We start from the raw sequence: 21,084 nt of genomic DNA on the forward strand, positions 1-21,084 counted from the left end.
ACACATGAATCTCTTAAGTGCAATTATATATAACAATGCTATGGCATTTATAAGGCTGCTCAAATCAAAACAGAAGTATCTATGTACTGTGCTCCTACATTAATGTAAATTTAAATAAAACATACACCAAAACCAAACTAAAACTTTGCAACGTGAACCAGAAATATCTCTTAATTTGTTCTCTGTTTCATGTACTTTGTATTTATGATTTGTGAGTTAGAAAAATGTCTTATTTTATTCTTTCTGTTTCCTTCAGGCTGGTGCACCAACAGGACAATTTCCAGCAGGAAACTCATCAACCAATCCTTTCTTATAGCCTTATAGACACTTTACCCAAAAGAACTCTTATGTGGTCACATAACATCTCTGCGCCTCTTGCACTGTTGTCTTGTTTCACTGATATTAGCTTTAAACACAAAAGAAGTCTTTAAGAAGTTAAAATGAAAGCCTGCATTGTGTACCTTTGGGGAGGGGGGAAAGAACACGAAAAACCCAACAAGGAGTCATTCCCCTCCCCTCACACACACGCAAACAAAGAAAATCAACCCCCTCCCTTCCACCTCCCTGGGTAATAATGTGCAAAACAGAGGGCTGTGGTAACATCCTTGGACCTGTGAACTGGCAGGAAAAAAGTAGCGGTATCATGTATATTAAAATTGGCTAATAAGTTATTGCAGATACCACATTCATTATGCTGCAGTACTGTACATATTTTTCTTAGAAAATAGCTATTTGTGCATATCAGTATTTGTAACTTTAACACATTGTTATGTGAAAAATGTTACTGGGAAATAGATCAGCCACTTTAAGGTGCTGTTGTATCTCTTGGAATGAATGAGCTACATCATTTTAACCATTGGTATTGGAAGTCATGAGATTAAATTGAAGGTTTGTTCATTTCTCAAAATGTTTTCCTTTCCTAAGAGCTCTTCTATTTATACATGCCTAAATCTCTAATGTTAGAGGGATACCTGTCTGCATAATAAAGCTGATCATGTTTTGCTACAGTTTGCAGGTGGAAAAAAAAATAAATATTAGAAAAAAGAAGCGTAGCTTTATTTCTGTGCAGAAATGCTTAGTTGGGTTAGAACATTCATGTTTTGACTCATATGCAAGTGGTCTATCAGAAGTGATATGCCTAGAGATGACTTAAGTTCATATCCTATGGTCTTGAATACATCCTCATGACTGAGCCTGCTGTTCAAGTGAAGTGGCTTATCTAACAGGAATGAGTTTAGATGAGCTCTTACAGGATTCTGTAAGCTACATAATGAAGGACACTGAGAGCACTGAGGTGGGTAGTGACTTGAAAACTGATTAGTTGCTGGAAGGCATAACTGTAGGCAGCTAGTGATGGAATCTTTGAACATGAGTAGCTGTGATCACGGCAGCATGTCTGACATTGGTACCACAATGCAGTAGGTCTCTTTTTATTGAGTTGTGTGTATTAGTAAGACCTCCTGTGGAACACTAAGTTAAATAACTGGATTTCTTAATTTTCTGGAATGTTTTCTGCAGTCCTAGAAGAGAGGAAGAAATGTCTGGCTTGTCTAATCTGTGGTAGGGAGTTGCAAGAAGATTGCGAGTGCATCAGAGTAATCAGTGGTGGAATTTAAACACAGATAACTGGGCTTATGTTCAAGCATAATACTGAAATTAAATGAGTTATGTGCACATGTTGTGAGTGCCCAGACCTCAAGCTTAAAGGGGGGTTTCTGGCCAGTTGAAGAATAAAGTTCTAACGTTCAAAATAACGGGAATAAATGAGATCTAATTATTAGAGATCTTTGAGGAGCGTGCGAGCTGAATGAAATAAATGGGAAAATTCTTCAAGGTAAGAAACTTTTTGTAGTCATCTGCTTGAGCAGAGATGTGCTTGTTTCCTGGGGAACTGGCAGACATGACCACTGCCTGTGAAAATGCTCTTTGTGTGCCACTGTGTCTGACAGGTGTTGCCTGTGTGTGGGGAATGGTAATTTCTGTATATTTTTTTAAGTTTTAGAGATCCCAAAGGACAGTGAATATAGTAAGTTCCTTATAGCAGTATTCTTCTGGCCTGTTGATGTATTTGATGTTGAAAGACTTGGAGTCTTCTTTTTTCCTTCGGACAAGGGCTGATGGATGGAGCATGGTGCATGGATTAATTCTCCTGGGGTGAAGGAAAGCAGGAAAACGCATCATCCTGTTTAAGAAGCTCTTCATGTTGGAAGCTTATAAGACTGGTCAGTTGTGTGACAGATACAGGTTTGGTTGAGCATTACGTTTCCACTAGTTACTTGTTTAGATGATGCAGCTTTCTGCAGTGTTGCTTGCAGGCATTCTTTTCATCTTTTTCCATCATTCCTTAATGATCAGTGGGTTCACCAGCTGTGCTGGTATTTCTGCATTTGGTGGAGACAATGGTGTATACGCTTCTGATCAGGAAAATTCCAGCTATGAACGTAAAGTAGCTGCTGTAAATGAGAAACTGAGAAATGGGGAGAAAAGTGAAGAAACAAGAACTGTTCTTGTTGTTGGGTAATAACTTAAGGGGTGACCCTGTGCTACCCTCTTCCGCTTCCCACTGCCCATGCTCCTGAATGATCTCATCTTGAAACAATGGTAGTTCAGCTGCTTGACCTCATTCAGTACAGTCTGCTGTTACAAAGGGAGTTACTTCTCATCCCCACCTCAATAATAGAGAAGGGCCACTACCCTGCACTTTCTGGCTCTATTCTGAAAAGAATGAAAGCTAGAGACTTAGACCTTATGAGTGTGTGTATAAACACCGAGTTTATAGAGCAGAAAGAATCTCTTAGTTTTCAGAACTGAAGTAACTTGAAAGTGCATCCAACTTAAAATTACTCTAGTAATAAAGCTCCGTAAATTATTTTTCAGGTTGGTTCCTGATTCTGTTTGGGGTGTTTTCATAATAAACCTGTCAGTAGTAAGCCTGGAAACTGAATAATGGGTGGTATTTTTTCCTTTCTGTTCTAGGAGGATGTTCTTAAAGTTATGGTAGAAATGCAACACTGACAGGAGTAGAGGACGGGGAGATGGTAGTAGCTGCTACTAGTGAGTAACTGCCCTAAGCCACCCCATCACCTAATATCTTCCAAGAGTCTAAGCTTTGATTAGAACTGTCTTTTAGAGGAGTGCAGGAAAATGAGAGCAGTGTCAGTGATTTGCCTTACCTGGGTGCTGATACCCAGTCCCAGACCATTTGAATCCACTACAACAACAGTTACAATTGTCTGGATCACCAGCGCAATGAAGTTGTTGAAGCCAAACATCAAAGCATAACGCTCCATGCTTAGATTAACAGCAATCTGGAACCTGAAAATGAATGTATATTGTAACTGAGCTGTGGAGAATTTGCATGCTTGCAGCTTATGGGAAGAAATCTGGAAATTATTTCACATGTACAATGGAGTTGTCATAGGATAAAGCTATTTCAGATCTTTTTTTGGCAGAAATCTTTCTTTCTCCCTGTATTTGTCACACTAGTGTGCATCCTGCTTACCTGCTTCGAGTGGCTGTTTTTGCTAGGTGAGGACCTGTATGTTTGTTTGATTGCATAAGGACAACTTGCACATAAATCATCTGACAGCTAAATGCAGCAGGAGGAACTGTCTGACTTGGAATAAGCTGTTGTAACGATTGAGTCATGTTTCTAAGCATGACTTTATATGAGCTGGAAACAATGTTTTCCTGACATAACCTATTCAAAAATCCTATTGCAGGGGAAACTTATTTATTAATGTGAAACTATGATATTTTTACTGATTTAAATCAACTTGACTGAACAGTTGTGCATTATACTTACGTTGCTATTGTTATAAGGAGCATATAGCATGCCTTAAATGCAAGGTAACCAGCATAGCATGCCCAGATGTTGTCAGTAAAATACATGAGAAACAGAGAACCAGCATCCATTGCAGAGAAAATTCCCAAAGCCAGTTCTCCAGTAAGATCCCAGTTTACTTTGACATATCCGACTGCCATGGATGTTGCTGAACCTAAACATAAAAAATAATAAACATTACTGTCCTTCTACAGTCATGGCATAACTGTGCAAATGGACCATGCTCAGAGATCTTGACTTTTCTGAGGGCCGCAAATGGGCTTTGATAACAGTGTGGCTTCCATCTGTTTTCTGCAAGTGTTGTGTAAGTCTTCTGAGTTTTTTGTTTTTTGTTTTTTTTTTCACGTCTTATAGAGCTTTCTCAGGCTGAAGTACTCTCAGTGCCTCATGCTGAGGGCTGGAGGCAGCTGTGTATGGTGTATTGTTCCATTTTTTACAACTGAGAGTTAAGAGGGCAAAATCATCAAGCATTTTCTGTTAACATCTGCACAGTGAAGTTTAATTCATGTAAAGATCTTCATGAAATGGAAAATCTATTGCATTTGCTCATACTTTGAGGCATAGCTTTGTTTTCTGTTGAAAAAATCTCGTTAGTTGTCAACTTTTTAATGATAGGCACCAAAGACATTGCAGAATGATGCTATCAGGAATGGACAGATTAGAAGTAGTTGGTGGTGTTTTTACTTACCTAAAAATGTTGCTACTGCTTCAACAGCTCCATTGTACACTGCAGAGCTGTGGGATGGGGCTCGGAAGTCCCACAGCACTTGGATGTAGTTCACAACCTGATTAAAGCCTGCCGTAGCCAAAGCCCACCACAGGGACCAGTAAAGAAGCTTCCTAGAGCTGTAGCAATCCTTCAGGTCCTTGCCCAGCTGCACCAGTACTCTCAGCACGTGGTGCTGGGGCTCAGGCTGTTGCATTGGAGTTGGTCCCATGTCAGCAGCTGTACAGTCCTTGTCCTGTTGGCAGCTCGATGATATGTTGGGGCTGGGCTCAGTTACAACTCTGTCTGGTTGTGGGTGGGTTTCTGAGTTGCCCTTTCTGTGGAAGAACATGCTCTTTTGAGGCATTGGGAGGAGAAAGGAGCACACAAAGGCCAGGGACACGGAAGCCAGAGTGATGGCATTGAGGTGAAAGTACGATACGTCTGCTAGGGAAACCAAGAGCTGTCCCAGCACAGCAGCAAAGGTGGCTGCCACGAGAGTGATACTCCTGCAATAGCTCGTCACTCTCTGATAGTGATCAGCGCTGACAACGCTGTAGATGTAGGCGTAGTAGGCGACCTCGGTGGCTGTACCCATCCCATAGAAGAACTCGAGGAGCTGGAAGGCACGCAGCCCTTGGGCATAGAGCAGCAAGAACCAAGTGATGATGAGGCTGAGGCCCTGCAGCAACACCACGGGCTTGTAGCGCAGATAGTCCGTGGCCAGGAACACGGGGAACAGGAGCGCAAGGTAGGAGTATGTCCAAACTGGGAAAACCTGGTTGGTAACCTGGAAGAACCATGCTTGTGTCAGAGCAAAATCTGCCTTGCGTCAAATTCCATTCCCTGCAGTAGCTGAAAATTAATGCCCATTCAGTTTCAAGTTTTGCTTGAATCATTGCATGTCTGTGATCTCTGAATTAAAAATAAAAGAACCACGTTCTTTTTGAACTAGGAACTGGAGTATATGTGTAGCTGTTACTGGGTTGTCTCCATGCATTATCTTTAATTTTTGTAAGAAGTTTTTGATGAAGCAATATTTGAGCAGTATTTGGGCTTTCTATGCATTGGTGGCCTGAAATTCAGTTCTGTCTCACGTGGTTGCTGTGCCCTGCTGAGCAGCCTGACCCCTCAGCACCTCCCCAACAGCAGTGTGCTGTGCACCCCATCTGGGCTGCAACCAGGACACGGGGCACTGCAGCGCCAGCTCAAGTGATGGCAAGTAAGTTCATGGGTTTTGATGCATAGGATAAAAACATGTCTGTGAACAGCAAAGAATTTGCAGCTCTGCTTTCCATTTTAATCAAGGAATTTCAGAGGAAGTTTCAAGATTGTAGGGAAAAAAAACAACCTTTTTTTTTTTTTTTTTCAGTTTGTGACTCCTTTTTCAGTCAATATAAATGTTATTTGTGAGTTTTCAAATGGGATCTATAGAGGTACAATCAAAAATATGATCATGTCTCTTTACCAAGCCTTTAGAAGCCCCCTCTTACCAGAGAGAAATACCCTTTGTTTCATGGTCGTGCCTTATTTGTCTTGTCACTTACTGGTAATGCACACATTTGTGGATAACTGTTTTCAAGGATGAATTACAGGAAGAGTCAGATTTTATCAATAAATGCAGAGATTTATTCTCTCTGTGCTCTGTTCTCTTGTACCTGAACACCTGGAAGATTTACTAAGAGATACAGCCATTGAACCAGACTGATGCCTTAGTTTCACAAAGACATTGTTAAAAATCCCACTTGATTTATGGTTTTGTTACTTTTTGTGGGTTTTTTTAGGTATTGTAATTTAAAAAGAAAAAAAGAATATAAATGTTACTTTGTATACATGAACAGTATTACAGTATTGTATATTGCATGAGCAGTGTTTTGTAAGTCATGCCTCCTATGTTATGCTGTTGGCCCATGATGTCAGAGGTGGATGTTATTGGTATAGCAGTAGAGGCTGAACCTTCCCACCAACATCCCGTTCCATTTTGTTCTGTGTGGCAGATGGCAGCAGTGGGGCAGTCTGACAGAGTGGCATCTGACGTGGAAGTGTGTGATGTGGAACAAAGAGCTGTCACTGAATTCCTCCATATAGAAACCATGGCACCCAATGACATTCATTCATGGCTGAATGTGTGGAGACCTGGCAGTGGGTGTTGCATTTTAGCAGTGGTGACAACAGCAGTGGGTCATCTCCATTGGTGCAGATTGTTTTAAAAGCACAGCATGTGGGCTCCTGTTCACTGCTGACAAAAGAGAAAAGTACAGCAAATGATGGTGTAACTACATGGAAAAATAGTGTTTTGTAACGAGAATTTGCCCTATCAAATAGTGTTGTTGTGCTGTTTGTATCTGTTGTAGTTCCCACTGAACTAAATAAGAGGCATTGCTTTTGGAGCTACTTAACAGCTCCTCAAGACAATTTCTCTTCACTCAGTGTAGCCCAGGAAAGCCAAAAGGTTGGACACCCACGGAATAACTGGAAGAGCTAAATCTGTACAGTCAATTCTGAGTAGACTGTTGATGAGATCAGATGTGAGGCATCCTGTCAGGATCTCATACACAAAATACACTGATAATTTCCCTTTCTGGTTTAGAGGGACAAAATAATAGTAATACCCCCCTCCCCTGCCCAAAGAAATTAATTGCTCTTCCCTCCACAAAAGAAGAATCCCATAAATGCATTTTTCAGCAGAAATCTTGGCTTTGTGCTATGCTAACACTCTGCCTTAACATTTGCAAGTGCAAGTCAGGAATGACTGTTCTTCATACTTGCAGTACGTGGGTGTATGAAGCTTGTGTTTTCTAATTATATCATTAAACTCATGACTCACTTGTTAACTATGTCTTCTTCTGTAACAAAGTGTGCTCTAGAAGCATGTTTTAAAGTTCAAAAAATAAGTAAATTGTAAAAATAATTTAAAATATTTTAAAATTCAGACCTGTCCTGCACAGTCTTGTAATGCACGTAGATCACTCTGAAGGTATTGTTTCCTATTTATTTCCATGGAAACTACAACAGATACAGACAGCACAATTGCTCTATTTGATAGAGCAAAATTCTCAGCTATAAAACACTATATTTCCACATTCCACCACTCACTGTATTTTTTTGTCAGCAGTGAACAAGAGCCTGCATGCTGTGTTTGTGGGGAAGAAAACAACACACAACAAAACTGCACCAGTGGAGATGACCCACTGCTGCTGTTACCACTGCTTGAAATGCACCACTCACCAGCTCCCTGTGCTTGCATTCACTGCTGGGTCTCCATACACATGCAGCAAGTGTCCATGAATGTCAGTGGGTGTAAATCATTCCACATGGAGGGATTCATTGGCACCCCACTCCTTCAAACATGCTTTCATGTTAGACACCATTCTTTCAGTCTGCCCCTCTGCTGCCATCTGTGACATGACAACAAAATGTAAAGGGAGATTGCTGGGAGGGTTCAGCCTCTGTACCACCACCACATACTTCTGATGTTGTGGGCCAACCTAGTAATAAAATAGAAGGCATTACTTTTGCAGCAGACCTTGTAGGTGATAGAATCTAACAGCTCATCAGTGGAAGTCTGTTTCTTTGTTTTCTGTCCAATCACTACTTCACTGTCAATGTAACCTCACGCAGTACCACGTTCACCTGTTCTTCCTGCAGCATGATGCCACAGTGCCACAATAAGAATTAATAGATCTGTGTTGCTCCTCCTGGGTTTCTCTTGAGAGCAGGGATCCGGTTGACCTGATTTTGCTGAAATTATTCATTTATTTAAACAACATCCAAATGCCAGGAATGCTGGAATTTCAAAATGTTTGCCTCCCTGAAAAGAGGAGAACCCTTATTCTTCTCCAGCACAATCTTAAACGTGAATCTTTAGGTAAAATGTACATGTTTTGCTGAATGCTTTGTCTCCCTTTCCAGCACTAACCAAAGGCTTACTGCTTTAGGCACTTCAATATTACTCCAGAGAACAGTTACGTACCTGCTCAACTGTCAGGTTTTTGTCTGGTCCGGTTAGGTAAGGTGTGAGAAAAGACTCTGAAGGTCTCATTGTGGAGAAAAACCCGTTCATGCAGATGATGAGTGTGGGATAAATCCAACTGCGGCATATGGCTCCTTTCCAGCAATCCATAACCTGTGTAAGAGTAGTGAAAAAACAAACACCAGGAACTTGTCGTCAATAAACTGTTCACAATTGGTAAAACCTCATTTGAAAGCTTACTTTTTAACCATCCCTACTCTCACCATTGTTTCTTTCCTCACATGTCCTCCTAATCACGAACACAGTTGTAAATGAACAGCTCGGATCAAGGTGCACTGGTGGTGGGACTTCAGTCTCTATTTAATCTGTCAAAGGTTGTTTTTAATGGTGTACTTAGATTCGAGCAGATGCATCTCAGTGGAAGAATCAAGTTCCATTTCAGCGTCATTTCTGAATAAATGGCTGAGCAAAGTGTTAGATTCTCAGCAAGCTCAGGGGGCTGTCTGTCCAGGAGCTGAGTGGAACAACTGAAGTGAAAGTGTTTTGCAAACAATCAAAGCCCCCAGGCTGGGCCTTACCAGCTTGATTGTGTGTTAATAGAAGACTTGCCCCCCCAGCCTACTGGTGTCTCAAGGGCAGCTGGTGCTGCACTTAGGTGGGGCTGTCACTTGGGGTAGCAATTGTTATGTAGAATCCCTTGCTGAGAGGAGAGACGAGCCCTTAATGCTCAGCTCAGCTGCAAGAGGAGGTGGATTTGTTCCAAGTTTCATTTTCCTGCAGATCTAAAAAGCCTTCCTGGTACCTGCCAGACCTCAGCTGTGGCTTCTTCAAGGAGTGTGTGTTGTACGTGAATGCACAGCAGGACGTGTGCATCTCAGTCGTTTGGGTGAAACCAGTAAGTGATTGCTGGGTCAACACTGTTTTGCTGCTGAAAGCCCAGGACAACACAAGGCTTTACCTTTCTGTTACTGATTACGATTCTGTTAGAGCTTCCCAGTCCCCCTTGACCTCCCAAATACTCCTCCAAACTCCTAACCCCAGAATCTATCTCTTGGAAATTTTAGAGGACAGGAATTTAAGAGTATAAAACTCTTGTCTGTTTTCTGAAGACGGTGCTCTCTGTAACTAAAAATTAAACATATCATCTGCTTGGTTCCTTTACTCCTTAGTGGCAGTGCATGGAAGATGGTGAGCTGTGACCAATTCAAAACAGATTAACTTTTAATGTTATTTCTACCAGTTGTTTTTTTTCTAGTTCCTTTCCTGAAGTTTACTACTGCTAATTTTTACATAACAGCAGAGTTTGCCATGTTGCTAATGCCTTTCCTTTTACCGGATGCTGTCTATAGGGAGATATTTAACTTTTTGAACCAAAAACAGCTTGAGACCATGGAGCAGGAAATACGGAGTTCTTTTTTTCCACATAAGTAGTTCTGTAGTAATACGAGGTACTGTTTCGCAGAGGATAAGTACATCTTGTATGCTGCACCGGTTAAACTGTTCTACTTAAAGCCACTTTGCAATCAGGGGAATCTACACAATGCCAATACTAAACCAACGGACTAGAAAAAAGCTGTCTTCATTTGGGTAAGTCCCACTGATTTTCTTGAGACTTGAAGCAAATTTCTCTCCTGTCTGCTCTCACTCCTGGATAGTTTGCCCAGTTGCAGGTGATGACCAGTCTATGAAAAGAGTAAATGTTTGTACATGTGGTCTCACCACAAGAAAAATCTTCTGCAAATTCTAAGTAATTTCTGTTTTTATTAGTTAGATGTAGGTATTGCAGGCTTGAATCAATCTGCAGTACAGAATTAACTTTAACTCACAGATATATTTTTGTATCAAACTAAGCGTTTACTATGCAAACTCATAATTTCTCTCCCTCTGCTCTGCCCTGGTCAGGCCTCACCTGGGATACTGTATCCAGTTCTAGGCTCCCAGGCACAAAAATAACAAGGATCTCCTGGAAAGAGCCCAGCAGAGATCCACAGAGACAATAAAGGGCCTGGAGCATCTCCCCTGTGAGGAAAGTTTGAGGGACCTGTGTTGTTCAGCTTGAGAAAAGACTTAGAGGAGATCTTATTAATGTTTATAAATATCTTAAGTGTGGAAGTTGAAGGGACATGGCCAACCTCTTTTCATTGGTCTGTGGGGACAGGACAAAGGGAAACAACTGTAAACTTGACCATAGGAAGTTCTGCTCCAATATGTGAAGGAAATTCTTCACAGTGAGGGTGGCAGAGCATGGGAACAGGCTGCCCATGGAGGTTGTGGATTCTCCTTTTCTGAAGATATTCAGGACCCGTCTGGATGCCCACTTGTGTAGTCTGCTGTGGGGAGTCTGCTTTGCCCCCTGCAAACTTCCCTGTTGGACTTGATGATCTCTAGAAGTCCTTTCCAACCCCTACAGTTCTATGATTCTCCTGGACTGTCTGTCATTTATGCTGAACTAAATTAGCTGCAGGATTTAAAGCCTCCTGAAAGTTGTGAGATGCTGACCCTCACAAATCCTTAGCCACTCTGCCTTTGAGCTTTTGTGTGCACAAGGCCTGCTTCTGTGGTGGGCTTTTCAGTTATGAGGGAGTCATCTACCACTGAACTGCCTGCTTTTGGGTAGGAGATTATCCAGATGCAATATCTTACTCCTCAGCTCAGAGCAAGGTACATGCGAAGGGCGGAAGTAGAGAACAGGTTCATGTACACTCGTGAGCAAGTGTGCATGGAAGCAGCTTGGAAACACTGGTAGAGCTAGACAAGCAGAGTGAACTCTGATCTTTTCTATTGTGCACAGCATGACACCAAGGTGGTTGCTGTGCTTCTCTTTACATATAAGTTACTGCTATCTAGCTATTTATAGGCAAGTAAATAAGAATCTAAAGTAACTTATCTTTTATTCTCGGTACAGTGCCATTATGTTGATCTTAGCTGGCATATGTTGTAAGGAAGTGCTGCAGTGATTCAGCGTAGCTTTTCAGGGCCGTGTTGTTAAGTTCCTCTTGCACAGTGGTTCCCTGTTTGCTGCAGCAGGAGCTCTTCTCTCACAAGGGCTGGGCCATGTGAGCTGTCTGTCCAACTCTTACAGCTGCGTCACACAGCTGGTTACAGTCTGCTCTTTAGATTCATATTCAGTGAGGTTCTGAGGCTCTTTCCAAAATCTCACTGTTTTCCTGTTGCACTTTCTTGAGACAAGCATGTAAGTGCTTCTGATCAAGAAAATCCCGGCTATGACTGAAAAGTAACTGCCATAAATTAAAAACTAGAGGAAGGGAGGAGAGAAGAAAAAAAAGCAGAAAAATTGATGAAAAACACATGATTGAGAAATCATGAGAACAGACACTATTTTGTTTACTTATGTCCTGGCATAGTTTCAATGTTGAAGTTTTTGCTTTGTCATTAAGCGCAATCTTAGCTTTTCTACAAGGCAGTGCTTTGAAGAATGGAGAAGTGCCACGTTGTTCCCAATCCTTATGCTTCCTATTAAACATCAGAGGGGGGAAGGGATAGGAATAGCTTTTTTTTTTTTTAATATTATTGCAAAATGCAGAAGCAGCGTGTCCATTACTCACACAGTAATGAATCTTGGAAGTGAATAGTCTGAGTTGGTCCTTTTCCTGCTCTTACTTGTACATTTCACTGGGATCTCCACATTGGCTTCATTAAGTGTAATATGAATTTGAATCAATATTTCCAACAACAGTGGCCTATTTATGGTCTGTTTATGAAGTCTATGGGTGTTCCTGTCCTTAATCTTCAAGACTTAATCTTTAATCTTTCATTTAATCTTTCATTTATCCAAGTAACTTTTGCTATCTCCATACAGAACATCTGGATAGCTTTAATTTTCTTCAAATCCATGGGAGCAGGAAGTTGCCTCAGCTGCTCAAATGCCAACCGAGAAAATGCAGATGTTGGTAAATTTCAGCTGGCTGTCATGAATGGAATTGATCTGATTGAAGTTAGGGACACCGATGTGGGATAGGATATCCCATAACGAATTGAATGACCAAACTATGGGCACTGAGACAGTTTCTCATCATTAGAAATCTTAAATGCTACACTAAAAGGCAAATAGGAAGCTAACACCAGATATGTTGCCATGATTTCTATAGAAGAAAGGGATTTAAATTATCCTTTGCCTTACAGTTTCTTTTTATAAACTTCTGAAGATAAATTGGCTAAATAATGATAGAGAAGCAAGTTAACAAGCACATACCTGAGTCACAATGTCCAATCCCAAACCTTTTGAGTCCACAGCAACTACTGTAAGGATGGTCTGAATCACCAGTGCAACGAAGTTGTTCAGCCCAAACATCAAAGCATAGCGCTCCATGCTCAGGTTGACTGCGATCTGGAACCTATGGGAGGTGAGATGGACAGGTGCTGTGGTTGCAGCTCAGCACCAGGCAACTCTGTGCCCATTTCTCCTCCCCCAGTGGTGTGGGGGGAGAGAACCAGGGGGGAAAGATTAAAACTCACAGGTTAGAGACTATTTATTAAGACAAGAAAGAGAAATAGTATTAATGGTTATAGTGATATCTTCTAACCATTTTTTTCTGATGTAAATCTTGTTTTGGCAATAGTCTTTCATAGCAATGTTTACCTCCCAAGTTTCTGTCTGAACAAATATCCCTGCAGAATGCTTTGAGATGATTTGTTGAAGCTTTTTGATGCAGGTTTTAATTCTTCTGTAGAATATGTTGAAGTAGATCAGGTACAATCCATTATAATATACTAAAAGTCCACCAAAATAGAAGTGGGAGGGGTTAGTTGGCTTTAAGATGGGGATTGTTTTGTCGTGTACTGTAGTTTTATACATATGGTTATATATATCAGCAAGGTGGTCTGGACGTAAGGGGATTTTAGAAGATGGTTTTCCAGATCTGCTTTTCCAAGATGTTTGTGCTGTCCCCTGGTTTACTTTATATCTCCTATACCAGTATACATGCAAGGGGAAGGTGACTTATTCTTTGCTGTTACTATGGCCTTTAGTAGTAAGCATATCTTATGCTATGGTTAACTTCTGTATAGGCAATTGTTCAGTGCTTTTTTAATAACTTTTCTTTATGTTTGTTTAGAAGGATACTTAGAACATAAGTAGACATTTAAGTGTCCTTGTCTTTACCTGATCACTTACATCTATTATTAGATGAGAGTGAAAAGAGGGATGCCCAAAGTAAACTTAAAGTATTCTAAGTATTACGCATATCATGATAGCTGAAAGGGTTTATACTTACGTTGCTATTGTTATAAGGAGCATATAGCTTGCCTTGAAAATTAGGTAGCTAGCATAGCACACCCAGATATTGGTAGTAAAGTGCATGAGAAATAAAGAAACAGCATCCATTGTGGAGAAGATTCCTAATGCCAGTTCTCCAAATAGGTCCCAGTTCATTTTCATATATGCGACCATGAAAGATGCTACTGAGCCTAGAAAATAAGAAATAATGAAAAAGAAGCAAACACTATATCTGTTCTATTGCCTATATTACTAAGGCTTGCCACCCTCACCTACCACAAAGCAGCACTGAATAATAAAGGAGACTAGTTCTGCAACTGTGCAGGTGACTGGTTGATTTTAGACAATGGTGTGAAGTGTCTGCCATTCTTTTCTTTGTGTTTTATTCCACTTCTTGGATGAACTCTCCTGTGTAAGAGTTCATTATTTATCTGTGTGTACACAGCATGCACTTCTAGGGAGAGAATTAGGAATGCTGCTTGGAGCTTGAGGAACAACTCTTCTAGTTTCTATGATCTCATGTTATAGACAAGCTAGCAAGCTGTTACCTTCTAGGTCAATAGTTTAGGTCTGTGCAGCTCAGTAAGGAGCTCAGAGATCCCCAAAAGGAGGATTTCTATGAAATATCAAGTGAATATACTCAGAAAAAAATAAAAGAGAAAAAGGGTAGATACTATTTGATATTGGTGTGTTTCCTACCAAAACACATCTATTTTGAAGGCAAGCCATCCAAATAACTGTCTTATGGGATCTCATACAATTTTAAAACCTCTACAATGAGAACTAAGCATTGCCATGAGAAGAGGAATTTTTCCTGGTGTAGGCATTATAGGAGTTAAGTGTTTTTAGTGCATCATTCAATTGGTCTATGTTAGCTGCCTACCTGCAGATGAGAGTACTTTTTAATCTTAGAAGTATTTGTTTCTCCTTAATGACAGAAAGAGTAGTGAATGGCTTGATACAGTGAAGACATATTTAAATTCCCTGTTGGATCACATCCCAATTATTTCTACAGCAGCACAATATGAATGTGAAACGCTGCCAAGTCAGAGTGGTATCCTCTTATGTTGCCTTTGGATAACATTACTTTGCTTGTGCAGTGTGGGCATCTGCTTCTGCTGCAAGAGTAATTGTTAACATCAGTACCATTGAGAACTGGGTAAGCACTTTTTCCTGCAAACCTCCATATCTTGAAATGACTGAAATTCTTTGCTTCCTGCTGTGCAAGAACATTTCACTAGAGACAGCTCTTAATGAGGGGTTTATACTCTCCATGTGTAAAATATTTATGGAAAACTCGTCTTTATGAGTTTATGCTATTGCTATGGGAACTGTAGCACTATTTGGTTGGCAGGGAGATTGTGGGGAGAATAGAAAACAAAATTCAAAGCCCTGTCAAAAGAGACATAGGTGCCTTCAAGTGCATGTAAGATTCATGGGACGTACACTCTCTGCATACCGGTAGGATAAAGTTTGTTGCCCCAGTCATATAGATAAATAGCTTTGCTCACATGCGCACCGTTTTGTACATCAAAGGCCCACATTCTGAATGCACAACTTGTATACTGTTTTCCTGCAGTATCTGCAATGAAAAAGAACTGAAAAACTGTTCTAAAGTAAAACTTTTCAGGCCACTTTTGATTGATTCTTAGAGTCTAACTTACTCAGGAATGTTGCCACTGCTTCAACAGCTCCATTGTACACTGCAGAGCTGTGGGACGGGGCTCGGAAGTCCCACAGCACTTGGATGTAGTTCACAACCTGGTTAAAGCCTGCCGTAGCCAAAGCCCACCACAGGGACCAGTAAAGAAGCTTCCTAGAGCTGTAGCAATCCTTCAGGTCCTTGCCCAGCTGCACCAGTACTCTCAGCACATGGTGCTGGGGCTCAGGCTGCTGAGGCTGCTGCGCTGGAGTCGGTCCCGTGTCAGCAGCTGTGCAGTCCTTGTCCTGCTGGCAGCTCGATGATATGTTGGGGCCGGGCTCAGTTACAACTCTGTCTGGTTGTGGGTGGGTTTCTGAGTTGCCCTTTCTGTGGAAGAACATGCTCTTTTGAGGCATTGGGAGGAGAAAGGAGCACACAAAGGCCAGGGACACGGAAGCCAGAGTGATGGCATTGAGGTGAAAGTAGGATACATCTGCTAGGGAAACCAGGAGCTGTCCCAGCACAGCAGCAAAGGTGGCTGCCACGAGAGTGATACTCCTGCAATAGCTCGTCACTCTCTGATAGTGATCAGTGCTGACAACACTGTAGATGTAGGCGTAGTAGGCGACCTCGGTGGCTGTCACCATCCCATAGAAGAATTCCACCACCTGCATGGCCACCAGCCCATGTGCAAAGAGGAGCAGGAGCCACGTGACGATGAAGCTGATGCCCTGGAGGAGGATGATGGGCTTGTAGCGCACGTAGTCAGTGATCAGGAAGACCGGGACGAGGAGCGCAAGGTAGGAGTATGTCCAAACTGGGAAAACCTGGTTGGTAACCTGGAAGAGAAGAGGAAGTCTAATTCTTGCTGAAAATAAGTTCATTTATTTAAATTGGTTTATAGAAAGGGATGAAAAAAAAATGCTATATATGGAAACACATTGTTCTGAAGCTTCGTGTGTCTATTAAACAGGGTAGTGTATCTTAAGCTTTACATTCCCTGTTTATGTGTATTTCAGATCTTTTTCATTTATGCCATCTGCAAACTGTAACCTGCCAGGGCTGTTTAAAATCTTTATGTAAAGTTCTATGTTTCATTTCTTATTCTCAGTGGAAAAGGCAGTGAAAAATCATACCTCGTCTATTGTCAGGTTTTTATCTGGTCCAGTTAGGTAAGGGGTTAGAAAAGGTTCTGATGGCTTCATTGTGTAGAAGAATCCATAGAGGCAGAGGATCAGGGTGGGAAAAGTCCAGGTGTTGCTTTTCATATTCTTCCAGCAGCCCATGGCTTTTGCAGCCAGTGAGGAGGAGGTTTCTTAGCCGACACTGCCCACGCAAATACAAAGATGCTTTGTCATTCAATATATCTTCTGGTTTCTTGTGCTAAGTAGTGTTCTTTAAATGCTGGCGTCTGGAAAACATCTTATTTAGCTCTAAATTGAAAAGCTTTCTGTACATACTTCTGCTGTTTCTCTGTAGACAGTGCATAAAGATTTGGAAGATCTGTAAATGAGAGACAAATTACACTGTCCTTCACTCTGTACTGACCACAGGAAAAGCCTTCCTAGATGAACATAGCTGGGCACTGTGACTCTTTGACATCATTGTTGATCTCAACCAAGCACCTTGCTGAATAACAGTCACTGGTTTTCTCCATGCTTCTCCCTTCCCCTTTCCCCCAGATGTAAAGATAGATCCTCAGTTAGAAGTACTTAAGTTTCATCAGGAGTCCAGTTTGGATGCAGGCCTCCTATGTTCAATCTATTAAAAAACATTTGTGTTTACTAAATATAACAGTTAAAGTGAAATGAAGCAGATGTTTCGGTTCTGTCCTCTAGCTGAGACTTAAGGAATAAATTAAACCTCATTGCAGCTTTTCTGGACAGAACACCATAGAAAAAAAATGGGTGTGATGTGGGAGCACACAAAGGAAATGAGTGCAGTGTAAGTTATATTCCATATTCATTTTGATCTGGGCAGTATCAGGAATCTAAACTTATACAGACTATCTTTTGGAGCCCTCTGTAGGGTTCCCATTGCCAGATGCTATTTCTGTCAGTCTGTTTTTGATGTCCTTTCTGTTTTTCGTTTTTCTTCCTAACAACTTTTTTTCAGGCAAAATATTGTTTTTGTCTTAAAATAGAAGTATTTTGTAGGCAGCATTTTCCTCAAAATTTAAGATAAAAAAAAAAAAAAGATGAAGGTTTCTTCCAAAACAAATGGAAATGTCTGTGTGTGTGTGACAGTGTCACTCTGGGCTCACTGTAGAGGACCCTCTTGTAGGGTACAAAAGTTACCTGGGGTGATATGCGAAGTATGAGGTAACAAGCATTTTGTATCTTCTATTAGTTTATATCAAAACAGCAGATTTTCCTAATGATGCACATAGGAACGGTGTAAATCAAACAGAACTGGAATTATTTCATTTTATGTACAACTGCGTAATTGTTGCAGGATTTACAGCAGAAATTACAGCTGCATGTCAGCTCTGTATTGTGAACCACTAGAGGGCAAAATGATCCCAGCAGAGAAATAGTGTGCTCAAAAAGAACAGCTACACAGCCAGAGGATTCAAGGAAAGGCATTTCTGCTCCTCCATTCCCTGTTGTTGCAGTTGCTTCTGCTGTGAGTGTGGATTTGGCAAGGACCACTTTGGACTCTGCCTAAACCTGTCACAAAAACATCCTCTCACTCTTATCCATAAATAACCCTTCATGCCTTACAGCACCCTAGCATCATATAGATGTTTCATGTGGCACACAAAGGCTCTGAGCCAGGGATCAAGAAGAGGGGCTGAAGAACATTTCTAGCACTTCAATGTAGAGCATCAGTAGAGCTTAGTTCTATGACTTAACCAGTCTGTATCTTTTCCCTTTTCAAACCAGATTTTCAGGTTAAATATGTCTCTTTTGTGTCCTGCTGGGTTTGCTCAATGCCCAGTAGGCCACATGGAGTGAAAGCGTGGCAGATCTCATGGGCCCTTCAAAATAACCCATGTCTTGGGATGTGAGTGGGACATGGGCAGACTTCTGGGGAGTTCAGAGACTGCTGCATTTCCTGGGACTCAGTGCTGTGAGCTGCACCTCTGACACTGGCAATCTGTGGTAAGGTTGTGCCATCACGTGCAGCAATCTCTGTTTTGAGCTATGTACAAAAATATCTTCATTTGCACCCTGGTATGAGCATCCTTCTTTTCCCAGCACATGCACAGTTTGGGGTTAGACACAGTACTTTTCTGCAGGCTTACTACTGGAGGCGCATTTGCTTGACTAGCAGATAATTCAGATGAGAAATTTCCCACTCTAACAGATATGCAGAGCCAGGAAGCACAGGGAGCTTACGGGGACAGCCTGCTCTGTCCATGGAGAGCAGGAGGTGAGTACTGCTCTCTTTGCAGCAGTGTGCACACTCACCTTGCACCCCAGAACCACAAAGAACTCTGCTGCATTCCTAGCATGGCTCTGCCATGCTAGGATACCATTACCCCTTTCTGCATTCATAATCGCAAACCTCCTATATCAAAATCTGTGTGCTCATGTTTAAGGCAGAGGGAATAGACTTACTCTCATTCATTCACACCTTATAATCGATTTATCTTTGTAACACTGGGTTCTTCTAAAGTTTTGGAGTTACTGAAAAGCCTTGGGATGCAGATAAACCACCTGTTTCTTGTTTTCCCTGTACACTCCATCATTTCTCACTTGGTACCAGGGCCACCAGCTCTTCTCCTACATAGCCTGGCTTGGCCCTGCAGTTCCCCACCAAACTGTTCTCCTCCCCTCCATATTTTTTCCATCACTGCTGGATTTCTGATTTCCAAAGCTCGTATATGATCATACCTTGTGTGCTTGAGCCCCTCCTTTCTTGTTTCCACAGGAAAAGTCCCCTTTTGGGTTCTACAGTATTTCTTCAGCTGTCTTCTGTGTATTGCAGCTTCTGGACTCTATTTGGCTTCCTTGATTTTCCTGTTCTAGTAGTTTAACTTGTTTTGAGGACACCTCCTCTGAGAACACTTCCAGCTGGCTCACTGTCAGCATCCTTAAAGGAACAGAGCAGATAATCCTGGCCTTTTCTTGCCCAAAGGCAGCAGTAAATTGAGACCAAAAACATGGTTTGATGGTTGACTGACGGAAAAGCAAATAGCACTAATCCTTTTCCCAAAGATTTTCCTTTTATCTGTTCCAAATGTTCAACAAAGGGCACCAGAGCAGTAGCTCTTACTCACATGTTACTAGAATGCGCATTTCCATTTGTACCACACAGGGTAGTGGCTGCTGGTAGCAGTGAGGAATGGAGAGCTGTGTCATTCATCATTGTTCTGTGTTTCTCATTCTACTCTCTGGCAACACTTAAGTGGTGGCACACTGACATGTTTGCATAAGGAAGGCCTGGAGCTCTTGTTAGAGCACGCTAGCAAGGTAGCCTGGAGTATGTAAAAGATTTGTGATGAGTTTTTCTAATGACAAGGTAAACATAATCTGCTTGTGGAGCCATGCTTTAGCTCCTCTTTTGTATACTGCATTGTGCCAGGAGTGCTTTATCCTCCTTAGTTTTCTCTTATTAGCTAGAGGAAAATTAACTTAATTGTCTTTAGCTTTCTGGAATATAAGTCACCATTTGGATTTTCTTTGTTGAATTTGTTGCATTTTCTTTGTTGAATTTGTTGCATTTTCTTTGTTGAATTAAATGTAACAGGTCAACACCCTCCTGTTCATGAAAAGCTGGGAAAGTACCACCTGAATTACAGTAGATGTCCCCTTGGGAGTCCTGCCAAGCCCTTATGGGGAGTACAGCATTCTTGTTTGCATTGCAGTGATCTGCACTGCAGCTCTCTGGTTTGCTTCCTGTCTGTTAAGGAAACTGTCAAACACTGGGAAGCTTGGAAGTAATGGAGTGTTAGAATTTTTTCTCTGGCACAAACAAATTTTGGTCCATCGCAGCACTTAGATGAGGCATGAAAAGCAATATAGTTGAAAGGAGCCATAGGGCAGAGATGGAAAGCAGTCATCTTCCAGCTTGTGAAGGTATCTACTGGTACTGATCTGCTGCAAAATTAATCATTCAGACTAAAGTTCTCTGTGAGCTTTGAGGCATCTTCCCCTTTTATTTTGTATGGGGACTATTTTTCCTCTGCCCCAGAGAAAGTCTGTCTGTCAGCTCTTTCATTGTCATGGAAGCCCTCAGTGCTTCTAGGAAGAGCAGCAGTTTGATGGTATTTCTGGATTAAACAGAGGATAAAGGATCCCGGTGAGAGATGTGGTTGAATTTCTGTTGCAACTGCAAAGCTGTCTTTCACCATCACTTTGACTGTTGTTGGTGGTTCACAAGTTGGCTTTGAGCTCTTCATTTCTGAAAGAGAGGGGAAAAAAGAGATTGAAACACATCTTTCTCTGTGGCTAATGTGAAAATTTTCTTTAATACTCTCTTGATATGAACCACATGTTATTCGTAAGAGTGAAAGATCACTTTCATAAAGTACCAAATGCAGTAAAAATCATGGCCTATTTTCTCAATACTGTCAACCTCAATTTACTTACTCCTGTAAAAGCTATTAGCTTCACACGACTGACTAGCGAGCCAGCCAAGGTCCATGGGCTGGCTCGGGTCTGAAGAAAAGTTCATTAGTCCCTAGAGATAGGGCTTGTGCCAACTCTCACTGATCTCTGACAGCAATGTAAAACCT

At 41.5% G+C, this 21,084-nt stretch overlaps 3 protein-coding genes across 17 annotated transcripts in view; 1 reads left to right on the top strand and 2 right to left on the bottom strand.

The window, feature by feature from the left end:
* AGFG1 (ArfGAP with FG repeats 1) overlaps positions 1 to 1,007 on the top strand; it is a 35,650-nt gene extending 34,643 nt beyond the window's left edge. For all 11 annotated transcript variants that reach the window (XM_015871357.2, XM_015871358.2, XM_015871367.2 and 8 more), the window contains one exon: positions 257 to 1,007. In XM_015871357.2, the coding sequence (XP_015726843.1) occupies positions 257 to 316 (60 nt within the window). In that variant the 3' untranslated portion in view covers positions 317 to 1,007. The remainder of the gene's footprint in view (positions 1 to 256) is intronic.
* LOC107318041 (thiamine transporter 2-like) lies at positions 624 to 9,757 on the bottom strand. 3 transcript variants are annotated; one of them, XM_032446615.1, is made up of 6 exons: positions 9,666 to 9,757; positions 8,524 to 8,676; positions 4,533 to 5,340; positions 3,806 to 3,998; positions 3,174 to 3,315; positions 624 to 2,433 (listed from the first exon to the last, which is right to left on the bottom strand). In XM_032446615.1, exons 1-6 carry the CDS (start codon positions 9,666 to 9,668, stop codon positions 2,419 to 2,421), a joined length of 1,314 nt encoding a protein of 437 aa, XP_032302506.1. In that variant the 5' UTR covers positions 9,669 to 9,757; the 3' UTR covers positions 624 to 2,418. The 3 variants fall into 3 exon arrangements, with proteins under 3 accessions (XP_032302506.1, XP_032302504.1, XP_032302505.1); XM_032446613.1 differs by having other exon boundaries at positions 624 to 2,467; XM_032446614.1 differs by lacking the exon at positions 9,666 to 9,757 and having other exon boundaries at positions 624 to 2,467; positions 8,524 to 8,703.
* Positions 9,758 to 11,570: 1,813 nt separating this feature from the next.
* On the bottom strand, positions 11,571 to 19,455 carry LOC107318039 (thiamine transporter 2-like). Of its 3 annotated transcripts, none has more exons than XM_015871371.2 (6): positions 19,241 to 19,455; positions 16,538 to 16,812; positions 15,424 to 16,240; positions 13,758 to 13,950; positions 12,737 to 12,878; positions 11,571 to 11,779 (listed from the first exon to the last, which is right to left on the bottom strand). In XM_015871371.2, the coding sequence occupies exons 2-6, from the start codon at positions 16,685 to 16,687 to the stop codon at positions 11,600 to 11,602; spliced, it is 1,482 nt and encodes a 493-aa protein (XP_015726857.1). In that variant the 5' UTR covers positions 16,688 to 16,812; positions 19,241 to 19,455; the 3' UTR covers positions 11,571 to 11,599. The 3 variants fall into 3 exon arrangements, with proteins under 3 accessions (XP_015726857.1, XP_015726856.1, XP_015726855.1); XM_015871370.2 differs by having other exon boundaries at positions 16,538 to 16,904; XM_015871369.2 differs by having other exon boundaries at positions 16,538 to 16,727; positions 19,241 to 19,454.
* Positions 19,456 to 21,084: the final 1,629 nt, after the last annotated feature.

Source organism: Coturnix japonica, chromosome 9 (genome assembly GCF_001577835.2).
Source record: "Coturnix japonica isolate 7356 chromosome 9, Coturnix japonica 2.1, whole genome shotgun sequence".
Taxonomy (NCBI): domain Eukaryota; kingdom Metazoa; phylum Chordata; class Aves; order Galliformes; family Phasianidae; genus Coturnix; species Coturnix japonica.

Excerpts from the sequence above, each read along its gene's own strand:
- LOC107318041 (XM_032446613.1), bottom strand. Across the intron at positions 5,341-8,523 it reads AAAACCTGACAGTTGAGCAG|GTTACCAACCAGGTTTTCCC; the intron begins GTACGTAACTGT and ends TGGTTCTTCCAG. Across the intron at positions 2,468-3,173 it reads GACTGGGTATCAGCACCCAG|TTTCTCATTTACAGCAGCTA; the intron begins GTAAGGCAAATC and ends CCCATTTCTCAG.
- LOC107318039 (XM_015871371.2), bottom strand. The coding sequence starts at position 16,687 with ATGGGCTGCTGGAAGAATATGAAAAGCAACACCTGGACTTTTCCCACC. Across the intron at positions 16,241-16,537 it reads AAAACCTGACAATAGACGAG|GTTACCAACCAGGTTTTCCC; the intron begins GTATGATTTTTC and ends CTTCTCTTCCAG. Across the intron at positions 13,951-15,423 it reads AGCAGTGGCAACATTCCTGA|GCTCAGTAGCATCTTTCATG; the intron begins GTAAGTTAGACT and ends CTTATTTTCTAG.